Source organism: Panulirus ornatus, chromosome 25 (genome assembly GCF_036320965.1).
Source record: "Panulirus ornatus isolate Po-2019 chromosome 25, ASM3632096v1, whole genome shotgun sequence".
NCBI classification, from domain to species: domain Eukaryota; kingdom Metazoa; phylum Arthropoda; class Malacostraca; order Decapoda; family Palinuridae; genus Panulirus; species Panulirus ornatus.
The window spans coordinates 10,330,338-10,350,233 of record NC_092248.1 but is presented as its reverse complement, the minus strand read 5'-3'; the positions used below and the strand labels follow the sequence as shown (position 1 = coordinate 10,350,233).

Here is a 19,896-nt window from a genome sequence, read left to right as displayed (position 1 = left end):
GAAACAGACGAAAGAATGGCCCATCCCGCCCACATACACATGTATATACATACACATCCACACATGCAAATATACATACCTATACATCTCAATGTACACATATATATACACACACAGACATATACATATATACACATGTACATAATTCATACTGTCTGCCTTTATTTGTTCCCATCGCCACCTCGCCACACATGGAATAACAACCCCCTCCCCCCTCATGTGTGCGACGTAGCACTAGGAAAAGACACCAAAGGCCCAATTCGTTCACACTCAGTCTCTAGCTGTCATGTAATAATGCACCGAAACCACAGCTCCCTTTCCACATCCAGGCCCCACACAACTTTCCATGGTTTACCCCAGACGCTTCACATGCCCTGGTTCAATCCATTGGGTCGATGTGCTGTCAGTGGATTGAACCAGGGCATGTGAAGCGTCTGGGGTAAACCATGGAAAGTTGTGTGGGGCCTGGATGTGGAAAGGGAGCTGTGGTTTCGGTGCATTATTACATGACAGCTAGAGACTGAGTGTGAACGAATGGGGCCTTTGGTGTCTTTTCCTAGCGCTACCTCGCACACATGAGGGGGGAGGGGGTTGTTATTCCATGTGTGGCGAGGTGGCAATGGGAACAGATTCATATCAAGCATTAAAAAATACCAAAAATTGCAGGTAATAGTTCAGGGTATTTTATGTTGCCTATTCTTAGGTGTGCAAAGATTCAGCAGGCAAGATTCTTTTACCATCTATTGAATTACTATATGTAAAAAGATTGCCTGACTTGGAAGGCTAGTTCCCTTGCTAAAATAATTTGGGTAATTAATGCAGTCTATCTGCACAATTTTGAATAACACCTTGAGATGAAGTACTAGGACAAAGAAAACAGTTAATTTCTACAAACTAATACAATTTTATAACCCTTGCCAACTTTTAAACAGGACTGAATAGAATACAGTAAAAGTTAGTAAGAACATGTTCCAGAGGCTAAGTTCTTATAATCTGTAGGTTATAAGGACTTCATTATCCTGAAGAAGTCTCCATAGTACACTATAAAAACAATGCATGTGGGTGAGTTTAACATGCTGTACATACATTACAAAGGCAATTTAAAATCTAGAGATGAGGGGCACAGACATTTCTCTTTGAAAACATGAAAAGTGGAGAATCAAATAAATAATGAACATGCACCCATACGGAATATGATAATTTGTAGGTTACTCTTTGAGGATGCTACATTTGTTGCTCAATATTTCAAGTTTTCAAAGTTGAGTGAATTTTGTAGTCAATGGGAATAAGACAAAAATTGCAAGCACCAATGAGATCTCAGAAGTATCATACGTAAATAAACATAATACCTTGCCAAAGGATGTTTGGAATGTTGGATTGTACACTAAATATCTCACCCACTGCAGAACACATTGAAAATATACAATTACTTCTCTTGCTCCTATCCTTGTTGCTATATGCTATTCCAAGCCCATGCCTTGCCTGGGCCCTGGCAAGAGGGATGGCTTTTTGTCATTCAAGGAAAACTTCAGCACCTACAGTGTTATTATATGCTTTTACTTTCATTGTGATCCCCTGATCAACATGTACTTGGTGTTATCCATGGTACTTGTTCAATTCTATGTATATTCCTTGAAATTAGATCTTGTTAGGTTTTAATTTCTAAATATTTATGTATCCAGTGGATATGTAACAGCTTATAACAAATTTCTTTTGCACAAATGATTATCATAAATGTTTTTGTACACTTTTGATTCCCTGATTACCTCTGAACATCTCTCAAAAAGACAATATCAATCTTACACAAACTACAGATACCTTTAAGTGTAAAAATATTTTTGCATATTTTGCCTTAAAGCAAAATTTATGTTCTGATTTGGGTGTGTAATTCTAATAATGAAAAAAGTACACATTCAAATAGATTCAGATTTAGATAATTATATACAGAATGTCGCTGCCTCACTGAGCTACATGAACCATTTTACTGTTAACTAACTTGGGCAGAAATGCCATCTCAACATACCACTCAGCAGTCCCATTACAAGGGTCCAACTTTGCTGTTGTCCAGAGCAGTACCACTGCAGATGGTATTTTTCTCATACATGTGGGTGAAGGGATTCTTCAGTTTATATCAATTATGCTCTAATGTACACAATATTACACCTAAATACATTCAAATATCTTCAAAACTAAAAAAAATTAACACTATTCAGTCTTGCAACCTTTAGTATTTTACAGAGCCCTTGGTTCAAGTATAGGTAATATGTATGCTGAAAAAGAGATCGACATGGTGCTGGCATCAATGGCACGGAATTACTGCATTTGTTTAAGGTAACAAGTCAGATTTTTCTTGAATTATCAATGCAATTCAAAATTTCACTGACTTAGCTTCAATTTATTGGGTTAATAAACTTTATGCATAATAATAGGTCACTTATGTGCTGAAAATGCACAATGGAAGGATCTGTGGTTGGCAAGAAATAAATACTGTACTACAACAGTTTTAAGTTAAAACTTCCATGATAGTGAGCTCCAAATAGGACAGCAATTCAATGCTTCCACATTCTCATCCATGAATGCAGTATCAGCATGATAGAAACTAATTCAGGTGTCAGAATTGCTTTAAATACTATGCCAGTGTTTCTTGATTTTCTGTTACAGGAGTTCAAACAATTTGTATCATTCTGTAAGGACATACCATACCACGGGGTGTAAACATGGCCCTTTCTCCAATATACAATAAAAACTTTGAGGAGGAGGAGCCACACTGTAGTAGTACCTCATTCACAACCAGCAGAGGGGTATTTTTTAAAGTTTAGATGTAAAAAGTTACAGAAGTGAATGAGGCATACCCAAGGCATGGAAAGTACGATGCCATAAATGATTGTCTTGACAGCACCATTCGAGAATCAGTGAGTAATGAGCTTGTGATGGCAGCGCTTGTAACAGCAGTAACAACAACAATATTGGTAAGGCCTATTTTCTGATGTACTATGTGATAACCTAGTTGAATGCTCTTACGAAAACAATGACAATAGTTATGAAGTACAGCCCAGGCACCAAAATGATATCTCAAATATATGGAGAATATCACATAATTCTTCAAAATTCAGGCCTTAACTGAGCAACAACATGACCTCCTTGATGTCACATAGAAGCATAAAAAAGACACTGCCCCCATAAGTTCCTAACTGGGGTACCTGTACGATGGGTCAGCATTCTGAAGTACACTTACACAGGCTTGGAATTCCCTATTAACACATTGCTGGCCTATTTAGGTTTTAATTCAGAAATAGGTTATGTAACATCACTAAACAGAGCCTAACAGAATTCATAACTCGTATTATTTCCTATTGCTGTATTCACCATGTGTCAGAATAAGAGTCTGATCACCAAGGTATAACTGGTTTAGCAGAGATTGAAAATGGATGCAAGCTCTTCCTACTAATACAAGCTGCTATCATTGGGGCAACAGCTAGATTGAAATAAACTTGCAATCTTGATTAATATTGAGCCAAAAACACTATAACTGACAATTTTTCCAAAAATTTGTTTTTTTTTTTTAACACAAAAGCTTTAATGTTATGTTGGCCTCTGGTCCTCTTCAACTGGTTCTGTTCTCTACAACTATCACAGACGAGACAGGCAGAATCTACAATAGACATAGTCTATTAGATATAGAACAAAACCCTCTATAAATTTGGGGCATTTAAATCACTCAAATTCTCTCGTGAACCTTGAGGCAAGAAGTATTTAAAAAACTAATACTTTTTTGTATTTGATAATTTGTTACTTCTCTTAATGATATCCATAAGCATTTAAGACCACAACATGAATTTTGCCTCGCATGAAAGGATTAAATCGTGGCAATTATTATTTAATAGCATAATACCTGCAAACTTGCCTGACAGAGCTACTGTTCCAGACATTAAATGAGCTTTACTGGTGATCACAGACCCATGATAGTTGATTACAGAAGCATAGAATCCTTAAAGTTTTAGAACATGTAGGAGCTACATGTGACAATCACTTTTATAAGCATTAGCTATTTGATATTTTGCTAATAATATCATATAAATACTTTTAAAATGTTTGATCTGGGAAAGTATGAAATCTCTTTAAGAATAATTAAATTAAGAATAAATATGTCAACTATGTAAATGATTCAGAATGACCTCACTATGGACAATATGATTTATATAACAATTGGAATTAAGAAAAATCCTCTTTATATAACCTCTTGTGAGAGTAATGGTGTATGTGATGATACCCTTGCTAAAAATTGCAATTGAATTTTCATGTCTGCTTACTCCACTGGAAATACATAATAAAGTATATTTATGGCATTTTAGGTCATTGTAGACTTATATTCTTGTGGGAAGAGGGAAGCTGAGAATACTGGTTAAAATAATCTTTTAAAACATCATCTGCTAGCTGTAATGTACCTGAGCACTGCTGTGAGCTGATTGGCAGTTTGTGTCATCAGGTACTCTGTGATTTGTAGTTATGGTTCAGTAGATGATTATATGAGATAACTACAACCTTAAATGCAGCACTGCTACCAATATATATATATATATTTTTTTGTAATGATCATATTGAGGCAAGCTTACAATGGAGCAATTTCCTAACATTCTGAAACCTCAATACATTCTTTTTGGATGCTACTCATGTAAATTCCCGATTATGTTCTGAAATACACTCTGTCATTATATACATGCAGAGGACAGATAACATTACATACCTACCAAAACAAGGTTTAAGACACTGAGAACTGGATACCTCAATACAACCCATGAATACTGTAGCAAGAAAAATATACATGAGAAATGCTTCTGAAGTCAAAAATCCCTGACAATAACACACATTTCTTGAGAGATGAGGTGTTGCTTTCCATGCATCTTCCACCAATGGCACGCCTTCCAGTAAAACTATCAACTTCTACTCACCAATGGCACTCAGTTCTATGGAATTACTGTACTTCTTCCACAGACACAATTTAGTACCTGAAAAACAATATTAGAAAATATTAGTAAATAACTAACATTTTTTGAACTCTACATTTTGTTAATTTTTTTTGTAAACAAACTTTCCTTATAGGTGATACTCATAATGCAAATTAGAATCTGGGCTTAAAAATTTGTCCTCCAGAATAAGATGCCCTTTTTAACTCCAAATGAACAGGTAGATTAATGAAAATATGTAAATTATGGCACAATTTTATATATTTTGGAAATATGTAGGCCACAAAATGTGACCTGAACATATCATAACCTTAACATGTTGTTTTATATACCTGCTATAGATTTACATGTTTGTTTTACGTGAAACCATCTACCATTTTGATCATGTAATAAACATTTACTGGTTAACCATAATCCTGAAGGTGCTAGACCTTGGACTTCAGTTTATGGATTTTCAATATTTCACATGTTAATTATGTGTTAGTTTCTAAATTAATTTAGATGTGTCAATCCTAGCAACTTTCTCTTAATGAGATAGTTTGTATATATTTTTTTTTTTTTTTTTTATACTTTGTCGCTGTCTCCCGCGTTTGCGAGGTAGCGCAAGGAAACAGACGAAAGAAATGGCCCAACCCCCCCCCCATACACATGTATATACATACACACGTCCACACACGCAAATATACATACCTACACAGCTTTCCATGGTTTACCCCGGACGCTTCACATGCCTTGGTTCAATCCACTGACAGCACGTCAACCCCTGTATACCACATCACTCCAATTGTATATATATTTCATTTATTATACTTTGTCTCTGTCTCCTGGGTTAGCGAGGTAGTGCAAGGAAACAGAGGAAAGAATGGCCCAACCCACCCACATACACATGTATATACATACACGTCCACACACGCAAATATACATACCTATACATCTCAACGTATACATATATATATACACACAGACATCTTTCTTTCTTTCAAACTATTCGCCATTTCCCGCGTTAGCGAGGTAGCGTTAAGAACAGAGGACTGGGCCTTTGAGGGAATATCCTCACCTGGCCCCCTTCTCTGTTCCTTCTTTTTGGAAAAAAAAAAAAACATATATATATACATGTACATGATTCATACCGTCTGCCCTTATTCATTCCCATCGCCACCCCGCCACACATGAAATGACAACCCCCTCCCCCGGCATGTGCGCGAGGTAGCACTAGGAAAAGACAACAAAGGCCACATTCATTCACACTCAGTCTCTAGCTGTCATGTATAAAGCACCGAAACCACAGCTCCCTTTCCACATCCAGGCTCCACAAAACTTTCCATGGTTTTCATTACTTACTCGATCAAACCACTCACACCACATGTTGTCCTCAAACATCTCATTTCCAGCACATCCACCTTCCTCCGCACAACTCTATCTATAGCCCACGCCTCGCAAACATATAACATTGTTTGTAATGAACATAATACACCCCAAGTTACTTATTGATAAAAATCAAGGAAAAGAGAAATGGGCCTATTCTCCTAAAAATCATAAACTACTGTATTATCTTCTGACCATTTGCTTTTTGTCATACTTGTTTGCTCTATCCTGCATCAGTGAGGTAAAGCCAGGAACAGAAGGAGAAAAGGCCTCATTTGCTCTATATCCATGTGTAATGCCCCATAACCACAGCTCTGTCCACGACCAAGCCCCACAGACCTTTCAGTGGGTTCTCCCAGCTGCTTCACATTGCCCTTGATCAGTCCACTGATATCATGTCACCACCTGAGTACCACATCACACCAGTTCACTCTATCCCATGCACTCCTTTTACCCTCCTGCATACTTGGGCTTCAAGCCCTCAACTCAAAGTCTTTCACTTAATTTTTCCATTTCCAGTATGGTCTCACCCTTCTTGTCCTCTTTACTTCTGACACATATATCCTCTTTCTCATCCTCTCTCTCACTATCCCCTATGTCCAAACCATGGACATCCTCTTCGGCTCTCTCAACCATAATCACACTCTCCTTATTACCACACCTCTCTCTTACCCTTTTATTATTTATTAGATCAATCCTCATGCCACACTGTAATCATTCATTCCATTTCCAAGATATCCATCCTCCCCCATACATTCTCATCTACAGCCCATGCCTTGCTTCCATACAATATACATACATCTATTATACCCTTAGACGTACCAAGAGAGCTACCTCTCTTTTTAAACGTTTCTTTACGCTTCCAGAATCATCAGCCCCTTACCACCCTATGACTTACCTCCACTTCCAAGGTTCCATTGCTGCCTCATCTGTACCCAGGTATCTAAAACACTTCACTTTTGGCATGTTTTCACTTTCCAAACTCACAATCCAACAATCACACTCCAACTAACATGTCCCTCTGCACTTCTACATCTAATAACTTTGCTTTTATTCACATATACTCTCAACTTCCTCTGTTTACACACTCTCCCAGACTCAGACATTAACTTCTGTCATTTCTCAATCATATCTTCCACCAATGCTGTCGTAAACAAACAACTGACTCTTTTCCTAAGGCCCTCGTATCCCCTACCAACTGCATACAAGCCCCTCTCACCAAGAGCCTTGCATTTACCTCCCACACCACCCCATCCATAAATAAATTAAAGAGCCATGGTGACCGTGCACACCCCTGCTGCAGATCCACTTTCACCTGAAATGTCTCACCCTCCTCTACTTCGCACAAATGCCTTCCTCTCTTTGTAATAATTCCTCACAATTTCAGTTGGCTTTCCCTCCATACCCTTTATTCTAATGCTCACAGCTAATCTTCCTACCCACAACTTCCACTTAATGCTCCTGTCAAATGTTCCAACCTACTACTACTGTCTACCACATACTGTCCTCAAAACTTCATTTCCAACAAATCCATCCTCATTTATAGTCCATCCTTGCATCCATTTAACATTCTTGGGACAAATATACCTGCAAACATATGCATTCCTGCCTTTCCAGACAACGACCTCTCTTTCCACACATTCTTCAGCGCTCCCATAACCTTCATCACTTTGCTTACCCTATGACTCACTTCTGATTCTATTTGCCACCATATCCACTTCCAAGTATCTAAAACACTTCACTTCCTCCATTCAAACCCAAACCTCAACTAACCTTTCCCTCAACCTTGCTAAACCTTATAACCTTGCTTTTATGCACATTTACTTTCTGAAGATTTTCAATCAAATCTGCTCAAAAATTGCCACCAGTACTGTATTACCAGCAATTGACATTTTCCAAGCCTCATCATCCCATACAAACTGCATAATTGCCCCTCTCTCCAAGACTCTCACATTTACCTCCCTCACCACCCTATCTACAAAAAAAGCAAACAGCCATGGTGACAATACACACCCCTGACACAGACCAACCTTCACTTGAAACTACACGTTCTCCTCTCTTCCCACTTGTACACAATGCCTTACACTCTTGGTAAAAACTCTCCAGTGATTCTAAAAGCTTTCCTACCACACCAAATATCCTTTAAGACCTTCACCAGAGCATCTCTATATACCTTCTATATGCTCTATATTCTATTCTCTATATGCTTTCTCCAAATTCACTAATGCTACTTACATATCCATCTGTTTATTTCTCACTCAAATTCTTTAAAGCAAAAACACCTGAGCCACACATCCCCTACCACTTCTGAAACCATAGTGTTCTTCCCCATCCGATGCTATGTGCATGCCTTTACCCTCTACAATACTATTCTCCCATACAATTTACCTCTGTAGTTTGAACACTCACCTTTATCACCCTTGTTTACGTCAACAAAACTCAACTGAGGGCAGCTAATACTATTTTTTCTAAATCATTCAACATTTGGTTTACCTTTCCTCTTCAGTTTGTTATAGGCTATATTCCTATTATTAATATTTAATAAACAGTGACAATGAATTAACATCAAAAGAAAATGAAATCATAATCTGTGATGGTACCTGTAGTAATTGGGCTTGAATGGTCCAGCCTTGTTTAAACCCATATACTTTGCCTGTTCATCAGACAGTTCAGTTAGGTGAGCATCAAATGTGGGCAAATGAAGACTGGCCACATACTCATCTAGAAAAAATATAAATGCAGATAATCATTATACTTCATATACTGAAGGTAAAATAAAAATTTCAACTCAAAATGATCTTTGCCAGAAATCATACAAGTAATGGTTATTATGTCTACTGAATTAAAGTGGACTAGGTTTAATAAAAAAATTACTAATAATCTAAATGTTAATAATAGAAATCCTTATTCACTTCAAACTGAAGGATTACAGAACAGCAATAGATTAAAAATATATATTCTCTTTGTTAAATGTAAAAGTAAATCTAACATACCCATCTTTTTTGGAAGGAGATAAACATCAGACTTGTAACGTCCAGCAGGGGCATTGAACAGTTCAATTAATGCCAGAGCCTACAAGAATAAGAAAATATTGAGCCTGCAGCAATGCATGAATTTTACACATTTGTATATTGTGAAATTATAAACTTAAAGAATTAAGTTTGACTGCTGTGGGACTGAAGCTACATTCAAGTATCCTTACATTCATTAAAATTAGACTGATGACTGCTTCACATGCCCTAGTTAAGCCTGTTGACTGCACCTCAACACCACCAGCACCATAGATTTCAATTAATTTTCATGCGTTACTCTCACCCTCCTGAATGTGCAAATCCTGATAATGCAGTCTCCAATCCATCCTTCCCTTTTCCCTCTTGCCCCTACATCTGACATGTTGGATCCCAGTTTGTCTTTCCTTAATCATCCTTTGAATGTGTCCAAACCATTTCAGTGCATCATGATCGGCTTTCTCAATCATTCTGCACTTACTACCTCACCTTTTTTTTACAATGTTATTCTTTACATGATCTACCTGTCCCTAACCAAAGATAGTCCTCTGGCATTTAATTTCCAACACATCCACCCTCTACCTTTCTTTTGTAATCTAAGCTCAACTTGTACCCACAACAATGTAGAAATTATTACATCTTGATATTCATCTTGCTCTCACAGATACTGGCATCTCCAATAAATTGACAAATAATTTTTTTTTTTTTTTTGCTTTGTCGCTGTCTCCCACGTTTGCGAGGTAGCGCAAGGAAACAGACGAAAGAAATGGCCCAACCCACCCCCATACACATGTATATACATACGTCCACACACGCAAAATATACATACCTACACAGCTTTCCATGGTTTACCCCAGACGCTTCACATGCCTTGATTCAATCCACTGACAGCACGTCAACCCCGGTATACCACATCGCTCCAATTCACTCTATTCCTTGCCCTCCTTTCACCCTCCTGCATGCTCAGGCCCCGATCACACAAAATCTTTTTCACTCCATCTTTCCACCTCCAATTTGGTCTCCCTCTTCTCCTCGTTCCCTCCACCTCCGACACATATATTCTCTTGGTCAATCTTTCCTCCCTCATTCTCTCCATGTGCCCGAACCATTTCAAAACACCCTCTTCTGCTCTCTCAACCACGCTCTTTTTATTTCCACACATCTCTCTTACCCTTACGTTACTTACTCGATCAAACCACCTCACACCACACATTGTCCTCAAACATCTCATTTCCAGCACATCCATCCTCCTGCGCACAACTCTATCCATAGCCCACGCCTCGCAACCATAGAACATTGTTGGAACCACTATTCCTTCAAACATACCCATTTTTGCTTTCCGAGATAATGTTCTCGACTTCCACACATTCTTCAAGGCTCCCAGAATTTTCGCCCCCTCCCCCACCCTATGATCCACTTCCGCTTCCATGGTTCCATCCGCTGCCAGATCCACTCCCAGATATCTAAAACACTTCACTTCCTCCAGTTTTTCTCCATTCAAACTCACCTCCCAATTGACTTGACCCTCAACCCTACTGTACCTAATAACCTTGCTCTTATTCACATTTACTCTTAACTTTCTTCTTTCACACACTTTACCAAACTCAGTCACCAGCTTCTGCAGTTTCTCACATGAATCAGCCACCAGCGCTGTATCATCAGCGAACAACAACTGACTCACTTCCCAAGCTCTCTCATCCCCAACAGACTTCATACTTGCCCCTCTTTCCAAAACTCTTGCATTCACCTCCCTAACAACCCCATCCATAAACAAATTAAACAACCATGGAGACATCACACACCCCTGCCGCAAACCTACATTCACTGAGAACCAATCACTTTCCTCTCTTCCTACACGTACACATGCCTTACATCCTCAATAAAAACTTTTCACTGCTTCTAACAACTTGCCTCCCACACCATATATTCTTAATACCTTCCACAGAGCATCTCTATCAACTCTATCATATGCCTTCTCCAGATCCATAAATGCTACATACAAATCCATTTGCTTTTCTAAGTATTTCTCACATACATTCCTCAAAGCAAACACCTGATCCACACATCCTCTACCACTTCTGAAACCACACTGCTCTTCCCCAATCTGATGCTCTGTACATGCCTTCACCCTCTCAATCAATATCCTCCCATATAATTTACCAGGAATACTCAACAAACTTATACCTCTGTAATTTGAGCACTCACTCTTATCCCCTTTGCCTTTGTACAATGGCACTATGCACGCATTCCGCCAATCCTCAGGCACCTCACCATGAGTCATACATACATTAAATAACCTTACCAACCAGTCAACAATACAGTCACCCCCTTTTTTAATAAATTCCACTGCAATACCATCCAAACCTGCTGCCTTGCCGGCTTTCATCTTCCGCAAAGCTTTTACTAACTCTTCTCTGTTTACCAAATCATTTTCCCTAACCCTCTCACTTTGCACACCACCTCGACCAAAACACCTTATATCTGCCACTCTATCATCAAACACATTCAACAAACCTTCAAAATACTCACTCCATCTCCTTCTCACGTATAATAATACGTATACAATTTGCATGCAAGAAAATATGAAAAGTTCGCAACTCTTTACCTGAGTACATGAAGTGATGGAGACAACAAAAGATGGGACTGATGAACAGGAGAGGTTGACAAGACGACCCTCAGCCAACAAAATGATTCTTTTGCCATCAGGCCAGAGGACATGATCTACCTGGGAGCGAACCTTCTCCCACGTCAAGTCAGGAGTGCGAAGAGAATTCTGGTGGCCACAGAGGTACATATTATAAATCATATCCATACCATATTTTTGTAAGTTTGAAAATATTCATGGGAACCTGGGGTTTCATTTACACAAAATTCTGTATTTAAAGATTTAAAACCTGCATTACAGAATGTTTATCTTAACTTTCTCCTTGAAAATTTTAAACCACTTGAACAAGAACTATTCAGTGGTGTTTGATCAATAACAATGACCTCATCAAATAATGTTCACTAATCATGATTTAAGTACAGTCCAAAGTTTACTGAAAAGTACTATGTATCTGCCTTGCATGTAATAAAACTGGGATGTAATCCAACAAATATCTTTCGCTAGGAAGCTTGCAAACTCGCAGTGCACATTACAGAGTTGAGTAAATGTGAATACTGAAAACTAAAGAAATCTTTGTTGTTTTATTAACTGCAAGGAAAAATATAGAAAAAATGAAAATATTGATTCCTAGGGCTTCTATTTAGCTAATGAAGCCTAACCAAAAGCAAAACAGCTTTTACTGGTGAAAAGTTTGTTGATATGATGAAAGGTACTGAAAATCTGCCTCTCACACTGAATATTTGTCACAGTACACAGGCAGATAGTTTACTAAGGCCATGGTGGGACAGTGATGCATATAGTTGGCTGATAGTTGACATTACACTAATTCAGCCTGTGTTTAAGTCTGTCAATCTACTTGACTGTGAGAATGCAAGTATCTGTTGGTTGGAAGGCAAAGACACCGAAAGCAAGCAGGGTGTAAAGAAATTTTGTTACTGTATGTTCAAGTCCAAAAGATCACTTTTGCACGATTGGAACATATGTATAATGTAGCTCCAAGAATACAAAAATAGCAGTCTGGTAGTGCCCACATGTACTATGAAGGAAATTTAGTTCTGACCCTAATCTCTTGTGCAACAACTTAAAAGTACCTATATGATTCCTATGATCATAATAAAATAAAGTTACAATGTAATATAGATCATTTATGACACTCGATATAACAAAAAAGCAATACATTTCTACTGGTGATGCATCAATGGAACAGTGATGAACTGCAATCAGATAAATGATCAGTTTTAATCTACACCTAAAAGAGAAAAATAAGCACTTCATTATAACTTATGCTGGCAGTATTACCACTCTTAAAACTTGAATGCTTGATACTTACTTTCCTATTTTAGAGACAGTTTTAATATTCACATAAGTAACATGCAACAGAAAAGGCATATTTATCTCTATATTTATCTGATGAACAGAATTCAAAAGGAAAAATTAAGAAAGGCAAAAATTATAAGAGATAGGTAATGGGGAGAGAGAGAGAGTACCTATCCACTAGTACAAGTTTTGCAGAGTTTTCTTTGATGATTTCAATGCTCACTCTAGACATATTCCTTCAATAACCAAGTAGAACACTGGAGTCTTTCCATCTTTCTTGCACTCATGTACCTCTCCAAGGTATACTGCAGCTATAATGACTCTATTTCATCTCATATGTGAAGCACTTAATTACTATATTTTCCTTTGTAGTTCTTATATCTGCTGCTAGGCAAAGAATATCACATACCTTTCCATTCTTTCTAGACTATAGCTGCCCTTCTTTTAATTTTTTTTAGTAGTTGTCAAGTTGCACTCCCCTGACCCAGGTAGTTGTCTATTCTTTCTACCTCACCCACATGTGGACTGGTGGCATTCTGTCCATGAACATTCAATCTCTCTGTCACACAACACTTGACAACACTTAACTCACACAACCCATTCCTCATAACCCTAGATTTCCCTGCAGAGAGCTATGCGCTAGCCCTGCCTTTTGGCAAAATGGTAGGAGTGATAGAATCAGTAGGTAGGTACATTAGGCAGGAGCATTAGGTAGAAACAATAGTTACAAGTAGGTCTTTGGGTAGGAGTGGTAGCTCGAAATATTAGGTATACACATTAAATGGTATTAGTCAGTGGGAACATTTGGTAAGAGCCTCTGGAACACTGCACTAAAGTTACCCTTTGCTAGTGGCCTGTTAAGGGTAAGGCACTATAGGCTAAGAAAGGCACGTGAGTTCACCAATTATGGAGGCTTTTGCCATGGCCACCCCCTTGACGAGTTCCTAGAGGGAACGGGCATCAGGGATATGGATAGATAGATAGATAACGTAACCTCAAGCAGTCAGAGTTAGGTAACACCCCAGCATCCTTATATTCTCAGGCATGTGTGTAACACTAGCAATTTAATGTTTTTATCCACAATGTATTGGCAGATAATAAATAGATAAGCATGCATAACCTCACCCTTTATACAAAAGACACCACTGGAACCTTTCCATGCATGCACATATCTGATATACATACACAAATAAAACAATGAACCTCTATCACAATTCTGCACCATTAACATATGTACAGTAAGGATTTAAAGTCATTCATGATAATTCATATCTGAGGGTAAGTACTTTAGTGTTAAAAACAAAATAAAGATACAGTATTACTTTATTATTTCTCCTTTTTTTTTCATGAACGAGCTCTGGTGTGTTGAGTGATTCCTGTAAAAATTATCAAGCTCTGTTAGGAGATATCATGATAAAAAAGAAATGAAGCATATGAATATTTACTAGCTTTTAACAGAAGACAATTATTCGCCCGTGTTCTCACACTCCTACGTATCACTTACCTATCATCTTTTCTGTAAATTTTATTTAATCTACTTATCTTTTGAATTTATCAGCATAAGCTTTTATGTGATTTCATGCTTACAAATTTCATTCTATCTGCACATATGGGGTATACATCATTTTTAGTCTGATCTACATTCGTGAACTGATGTGCTTTTCAGGTTTTCATATCTGACTTAGCCATTTTCCAAGTGATATAAAAATTTATCCCTTAGAAATGAGTACATACTCTCATTTCAACACTGAACTATCTTTCAACTTTTGGCATCAGAAGTGGCAATTCAGGTAACAGTCGTTTTTACTTCTAAATTGCAGTTTCTGGTGCCAAAAGTCTAAAGATTGCTCACTTTTGATATAAAAGAATTCATTTTCACTTCAGGGGATAAATTTTCATGTCACACGGGAAGTATCTAGATCCCATGAAAAATTTAAAAGCTCATCAACTTGCCAAAAGAGGCTGAGAAAATCTCATCCTGGATTGAAAAAAGTTGTGTCTGCTCTCCCCTGCTTGGCATGAGCTGAGTGAATTTAGAATTTTTGTTTCTATGCACTTATTTGTTAATTGCTGAAGCAGCCTTATATTTTCACTCATCATTTCTTTGTGCAAATGGCTGGTGACAGCTTCAATCATGACAGCCAAACCATCATGAAGAATTCTTTACAAAAACTGGGTATATAAGACTGAAAGGTGTAGATATGTTTTTCTAACCAAGGTATTTTGCTTATCACACCCAGCTCTGCGTATGGCAAAGGAATATATGATTAAAAAAGACAGTATATAGAATTAACTTTACAATGTATATAACTTTTTTGTATGGTCTGAAATTAATCATGGAGACCTGTGCCTTTAGCTCATGTGTCAGCATTCTTAATGAACTTCTGAAACCACATCATTTCATAAAAGATTAATCAAGTCTGGGAGTATCTATGTGCCACCCTGCTCTGAATGCAGGGAAAATGGTAAATAAAGGGTACAGAAAATATGGATCTATTTGTGTCAATACTGGTGTAGCACACAGCACACGGAAACAAGAATCATGGAATAAACTAGAATTAATAATGCAAACATCCATAAAACAACACACAATGACAAAACACTACGCACAACATCTCCATTAATAGAGAAACATACTGTACACAACATAATTCAACCATCAGTTAAAACATCAATCCCTACAATATATCTTCAGTGTCTGTGTAAGTGAAGCAAAAGCAACACAAATTCACAAAAGACTGTCAAGAAAGACATATTCATTCATGCAAACACAAACTAAAGCGCATAAGCAGAAACAACAAACACATTTACAAGACAAAGCACAAAGACAATGCATAAGCACAAATTTCAGCCAACTTAATATATTGATATAAAATTTGGTACAAAATTTGTCATAGACATATGGGAAAAAAATTCCATATTAAATATGGATTTATAAACTACTTACAACATCAATTTCAGTATTTGAATGGCCCATGTTGCAAACGATGGCGCCATTCTTCATTTTATCCATGTGGTCACGTGTCACCACATTCTTGTTACCAGTGGCTGTCACTAAGATGTCAACCTGTCTAATCACTTCAGACAGTTTCATAACACGGAAACCATCCATACTGTTAAGTAAAACATTGAGAGTATAGGACCTGAGCAATTATGAAATGGCTGTCTATGACATGTAAATGATATGGTTCCATGTGCACCACCCAAATGCCTAAAAAATGCAATATTCATTACTCTCTTTTGAAAGAATCCATTTTACTTTCAGGTCTCAGATGGAAACTGAACTCTACTGATTATCTTAGTAAATATTCTAGAAAAACAAGAATGTAAGGGAAGGTGATCAGGAAGCTTGTTTAGGGTAAAATCTCTTTCACTATAGAGTCAGAGATAGACAGTGAATTGTATTGTACTGTTACTGAAAAAACAGATAGTGTGCAGAGAGTAAGTTTAACCCAGTAATAAAAGAAATAAATCTATCTTTATATTCAGTTTGTTATGTGCAATGTAAAAAAAAAAAAAAAAAAAAAAAAAAAAAAAAAAAAAAGGAATCATGCTTAACAATCCAACTTATAAATCACCTAATCTATTCAGCATTTTTGCTACCCATTAGGTTTATCTAGAGCACAACCTTAAACCAAAACCTTTATGACTACTCATTGCACACTTATGCATGCAAATATCCTCAGTGGCATATCTAGGGTAGGGCAGGTGGCCTGGGCACCAATTGAAAGGAGATGCCACTCAACAGGTTTGTTTTTTGACGTATGGTACCCGATTGACATTTTTAATGGTTTGGTTTTGTGAGATAAAAAAGAAACTCGCCTACTTTTCAACTATAGTAATATTTTGCTACTATCAGTTGCATTACCGCTTCTACGTTGCAATTTTACCATCCTGCCCCATAAGCCCCTTCTATGGGGCTCCTACAGCGATCAGGAAGCTAAGAGATCTTTCCTATATTTTATGTTATTTCATTAATTATACTTGATCGCCTGGTGTTACCCAGGACCTTTCTAAAGGCTTCTGCAGCCTGAAGCTATACTACGACTAGTAGCAAGGAAAATGTAGACTCCTCTGGAGTGAGTAGTTCTTCGGCAAGACTACTCCTAATCATACAGCCTCACCAAAGGTGACTCTTAACTTGTGGTGTAACCTCTGGCAGGCACGGTCTAGTAACACCAGCTGAGTGATATGACCAAATATACAGATAGAGATGTCTTTTACCACTATTAATTGACTACAGTGACTCCTGCAGAATCTCAACTAACATTAAAATCTCTTTTCATCTCTACAGTTTCCTCTACTGATGTATTCTCTCTAGACACATACTCTCTTCATCTATTATTCTACGACATCTTACACTTCCCTTCTCTCTAATCCCATTCACCTCACTCGGATACACTCAGTGAATCTCCTCTACTTTACAAACCACCCAAGCACTATCTTCTCTTGCCTCATAATCCTCATTCTGGCTACCATCTCGGTACTTTTGCTGCCTTTATTTCCACTTCATGACAATAAAACAGGAAAAGGACTTTTTTTTATCCTGATTCACTAATAAAGTAAATCAAGTGACCTTCCCATGCACTTGGGATATGAGATTTTGTTCTGGTACTTCAAACATACAGGAACATTGATGACTGATTGATGGGTATGTTTGATGGTATACTAATCCCAACAATGATGTATGGATGTGAGGCATAGGCTACTGATGAGAATGTATGGAGGAGGGTGCATGTGCTGGAATTTAAGTGTCTGAGGACAATATGTGGTATGAGGAGGGGTGATTGAGTATTCCTCATCCATATACCTTCACCTCTCCTCTTACAAGATGCAAAACTTCACTATATCTCACTTTCAATATAGTTTTACAAATTCATCAACATATTCTTTCCTTCAAACAATTCATCAAATTCCCCCATCTCCCTTTACCCATACTTATTCCTATTTTTTGGATTCAATTATGAATGACTTTTAATAAGTCCTAAAAATAAACCTTTTATCTTAAGATAAAGAATTACCATTTGCATCACTTTTTCTTCAAGTTTTATTCACTCTTCTTAATTTCAAGAAATTCCTTTATTTCTGATAATTCACCACTCCTGTGGTGTAGCAGTTAGCATTCATGGCCATGAGGCATTCACGGGCCACCCAGGATCGAGTGCATAGGTTCGAATCCTGGTTCCAGCCATTTGTAATCTTCATCTACTATCTTTTCAACTATTATCATTCTTTTTACCTTCCCCTTTTCTTTTGTGTCTTTATACTTACATTCTCTCACTCTCACTAATTCTCTAAAGCTATATTAACAGATTCTGATTTTTTTCTTTCTGATTATACTAATTTCAAAAAGTGCCTTTCTTTAATTTCTCTTTTTCTAATCCCACACAAATGTGCTTCATCCACAATGACAACCTACCATCTAAATCACTTCTGTCATACTACTCTTGAAAGAAATTACTCAACTTTATACTCACATTCTTGATTTATCAGCAAACCTCAGTTTTTAAAATACTCCTTCCCCATTTCACGTCAATGGCAACCTTATGCTACTGTGTGCCACATGATGACCAGATATTCTTCATCTTAAATGTCTTTCAACTTGTATCAATAATAGTTGAAATTTCTGACATTTACTATATTATGTGTACCTTTTCACACCTAAAAAGTTATCTCCTATAAATGTACTTATCTGCACCAGTTGAATAAGCTCTCTGCATTGTTACTTTCACCAACAACTTTATTTTCTAGGAAGTGCATTGCTACCATTACTATTCCCCTTTTTACCAAGCAAATCACCAAAAAGTACTCTGAAACTGTTAAAAGGATGACTACTTTCCATGGAATTGTGTTTTTACCCAGCAATGACAACAAAATATTTTTCAAGTTCTTGTGAATCCTCAATCTATTCATCAATTTCATCATGGTAATTCAACATTATATAATATAGCATACATGCATAAAATAAACACATAACAAAGAAAGCTATGAGGGTGGGAAAACCATTTAAGAGATACATACCATGCTTGTAGTGCACAAACAGGATCAATTTCAGTCACATAGACTGTGCAACCTAGGCCTTTGAGTGCCTGGCAGCACCCCTTTCCAACTTCTCCATATCCACACACCACCACTTGCTTCCCTCCAAACATCACATCCGTTGCCCGTTTCAAACTATGGAAATGAAAAATATCAATAGAGGTGTAGCATTCTTTCATAAGTCCTTCACATCTAAAGGATGTTAACTGCAATAAAAATATTCATATAAATAAACATATTATTCCTACCTACCAACCAACTTATCTCTAGTAACAGGGGAGAGAAAAAAAAAAAAAAAAAGCCTACACATCTATGTGTTTTAGAAGGTAACCCAGAAAGGTGGATGGCACTGGCAATGAACTGAACCAGATTATGTGAAATAACTGGGCTGTACCATGGAATGGTCTGTGGGGCATGGCTGTAGCTAAGGAACTGTGCTTTCAGTGCATTACACATGACAGATAGAGAATGGATGTAAGCAGATATGGCCTTCCTTCATCTGTGCCTCCCTGCTAAAAGACAATCTCCTTTTAGGAAAGAAATAATTAGATGAAGCAGGTAAAGCTTTTTCATGAAGTGCATTCCTCACTTCATTATA

The 19,896-nt window shown here is 37.4% G+C and overlaps 1 protein-coding gene across 24 annotated transcripts in view; it reads right to left on the bottom strand.

Moving 5' to 3' along the window:
- Window positions 1-884: 884 nt before the first annotated feature.
- The window catches only part of LOC139757250 (adenosylhomocysteinase-like 1), a 338,517-nt gene continuing 319,505 nt past the window's right edge, over window positions 885-19,896 (bottom strand). For 17 of the 24 annotated variants that reach the window (XM_071677539.1, XM_071677533.1, XM_071677531.1 and 14 more), the window contains 7 exons: window positions 19,281-19,433; window positions 16,207-16,372; window positions 14,582-14,635; window positions 11,943-12,110; window positions 9,323-9,401; window positions 8,930-9,050; window positions 885-5,006 (listed from right to left, as the gene is read on the bottom strand). In XM_071677539.1, coding sequence (XP_071533640.1) covers window positions 5,000-5,006; window positions 8,930-9,050; window positions 9,323-9,401; window positions 11,943-12,110; window positions 14,582-14,635; window positions 16,207-16,372; window positions 19,281-19,433 — 748 coding nt within the window. In that variant the 3' untranslated portion in view covers window positions 885-4,999. The remainder of the gene's footprint in view (window positions 5,007-8,929; window positions 9,051-9,322; window positions 9,402-11,942; window positions 12,111-14,581; window positions 14,636-16,206; window positions 16,373-19,280; window positions 19,434-19,896) is intronic. The other 7 variants (XM_071677544.1, XM_071677526.1, XM_071677541.1 and 4 more) reach the window with 1 other exon arrangement.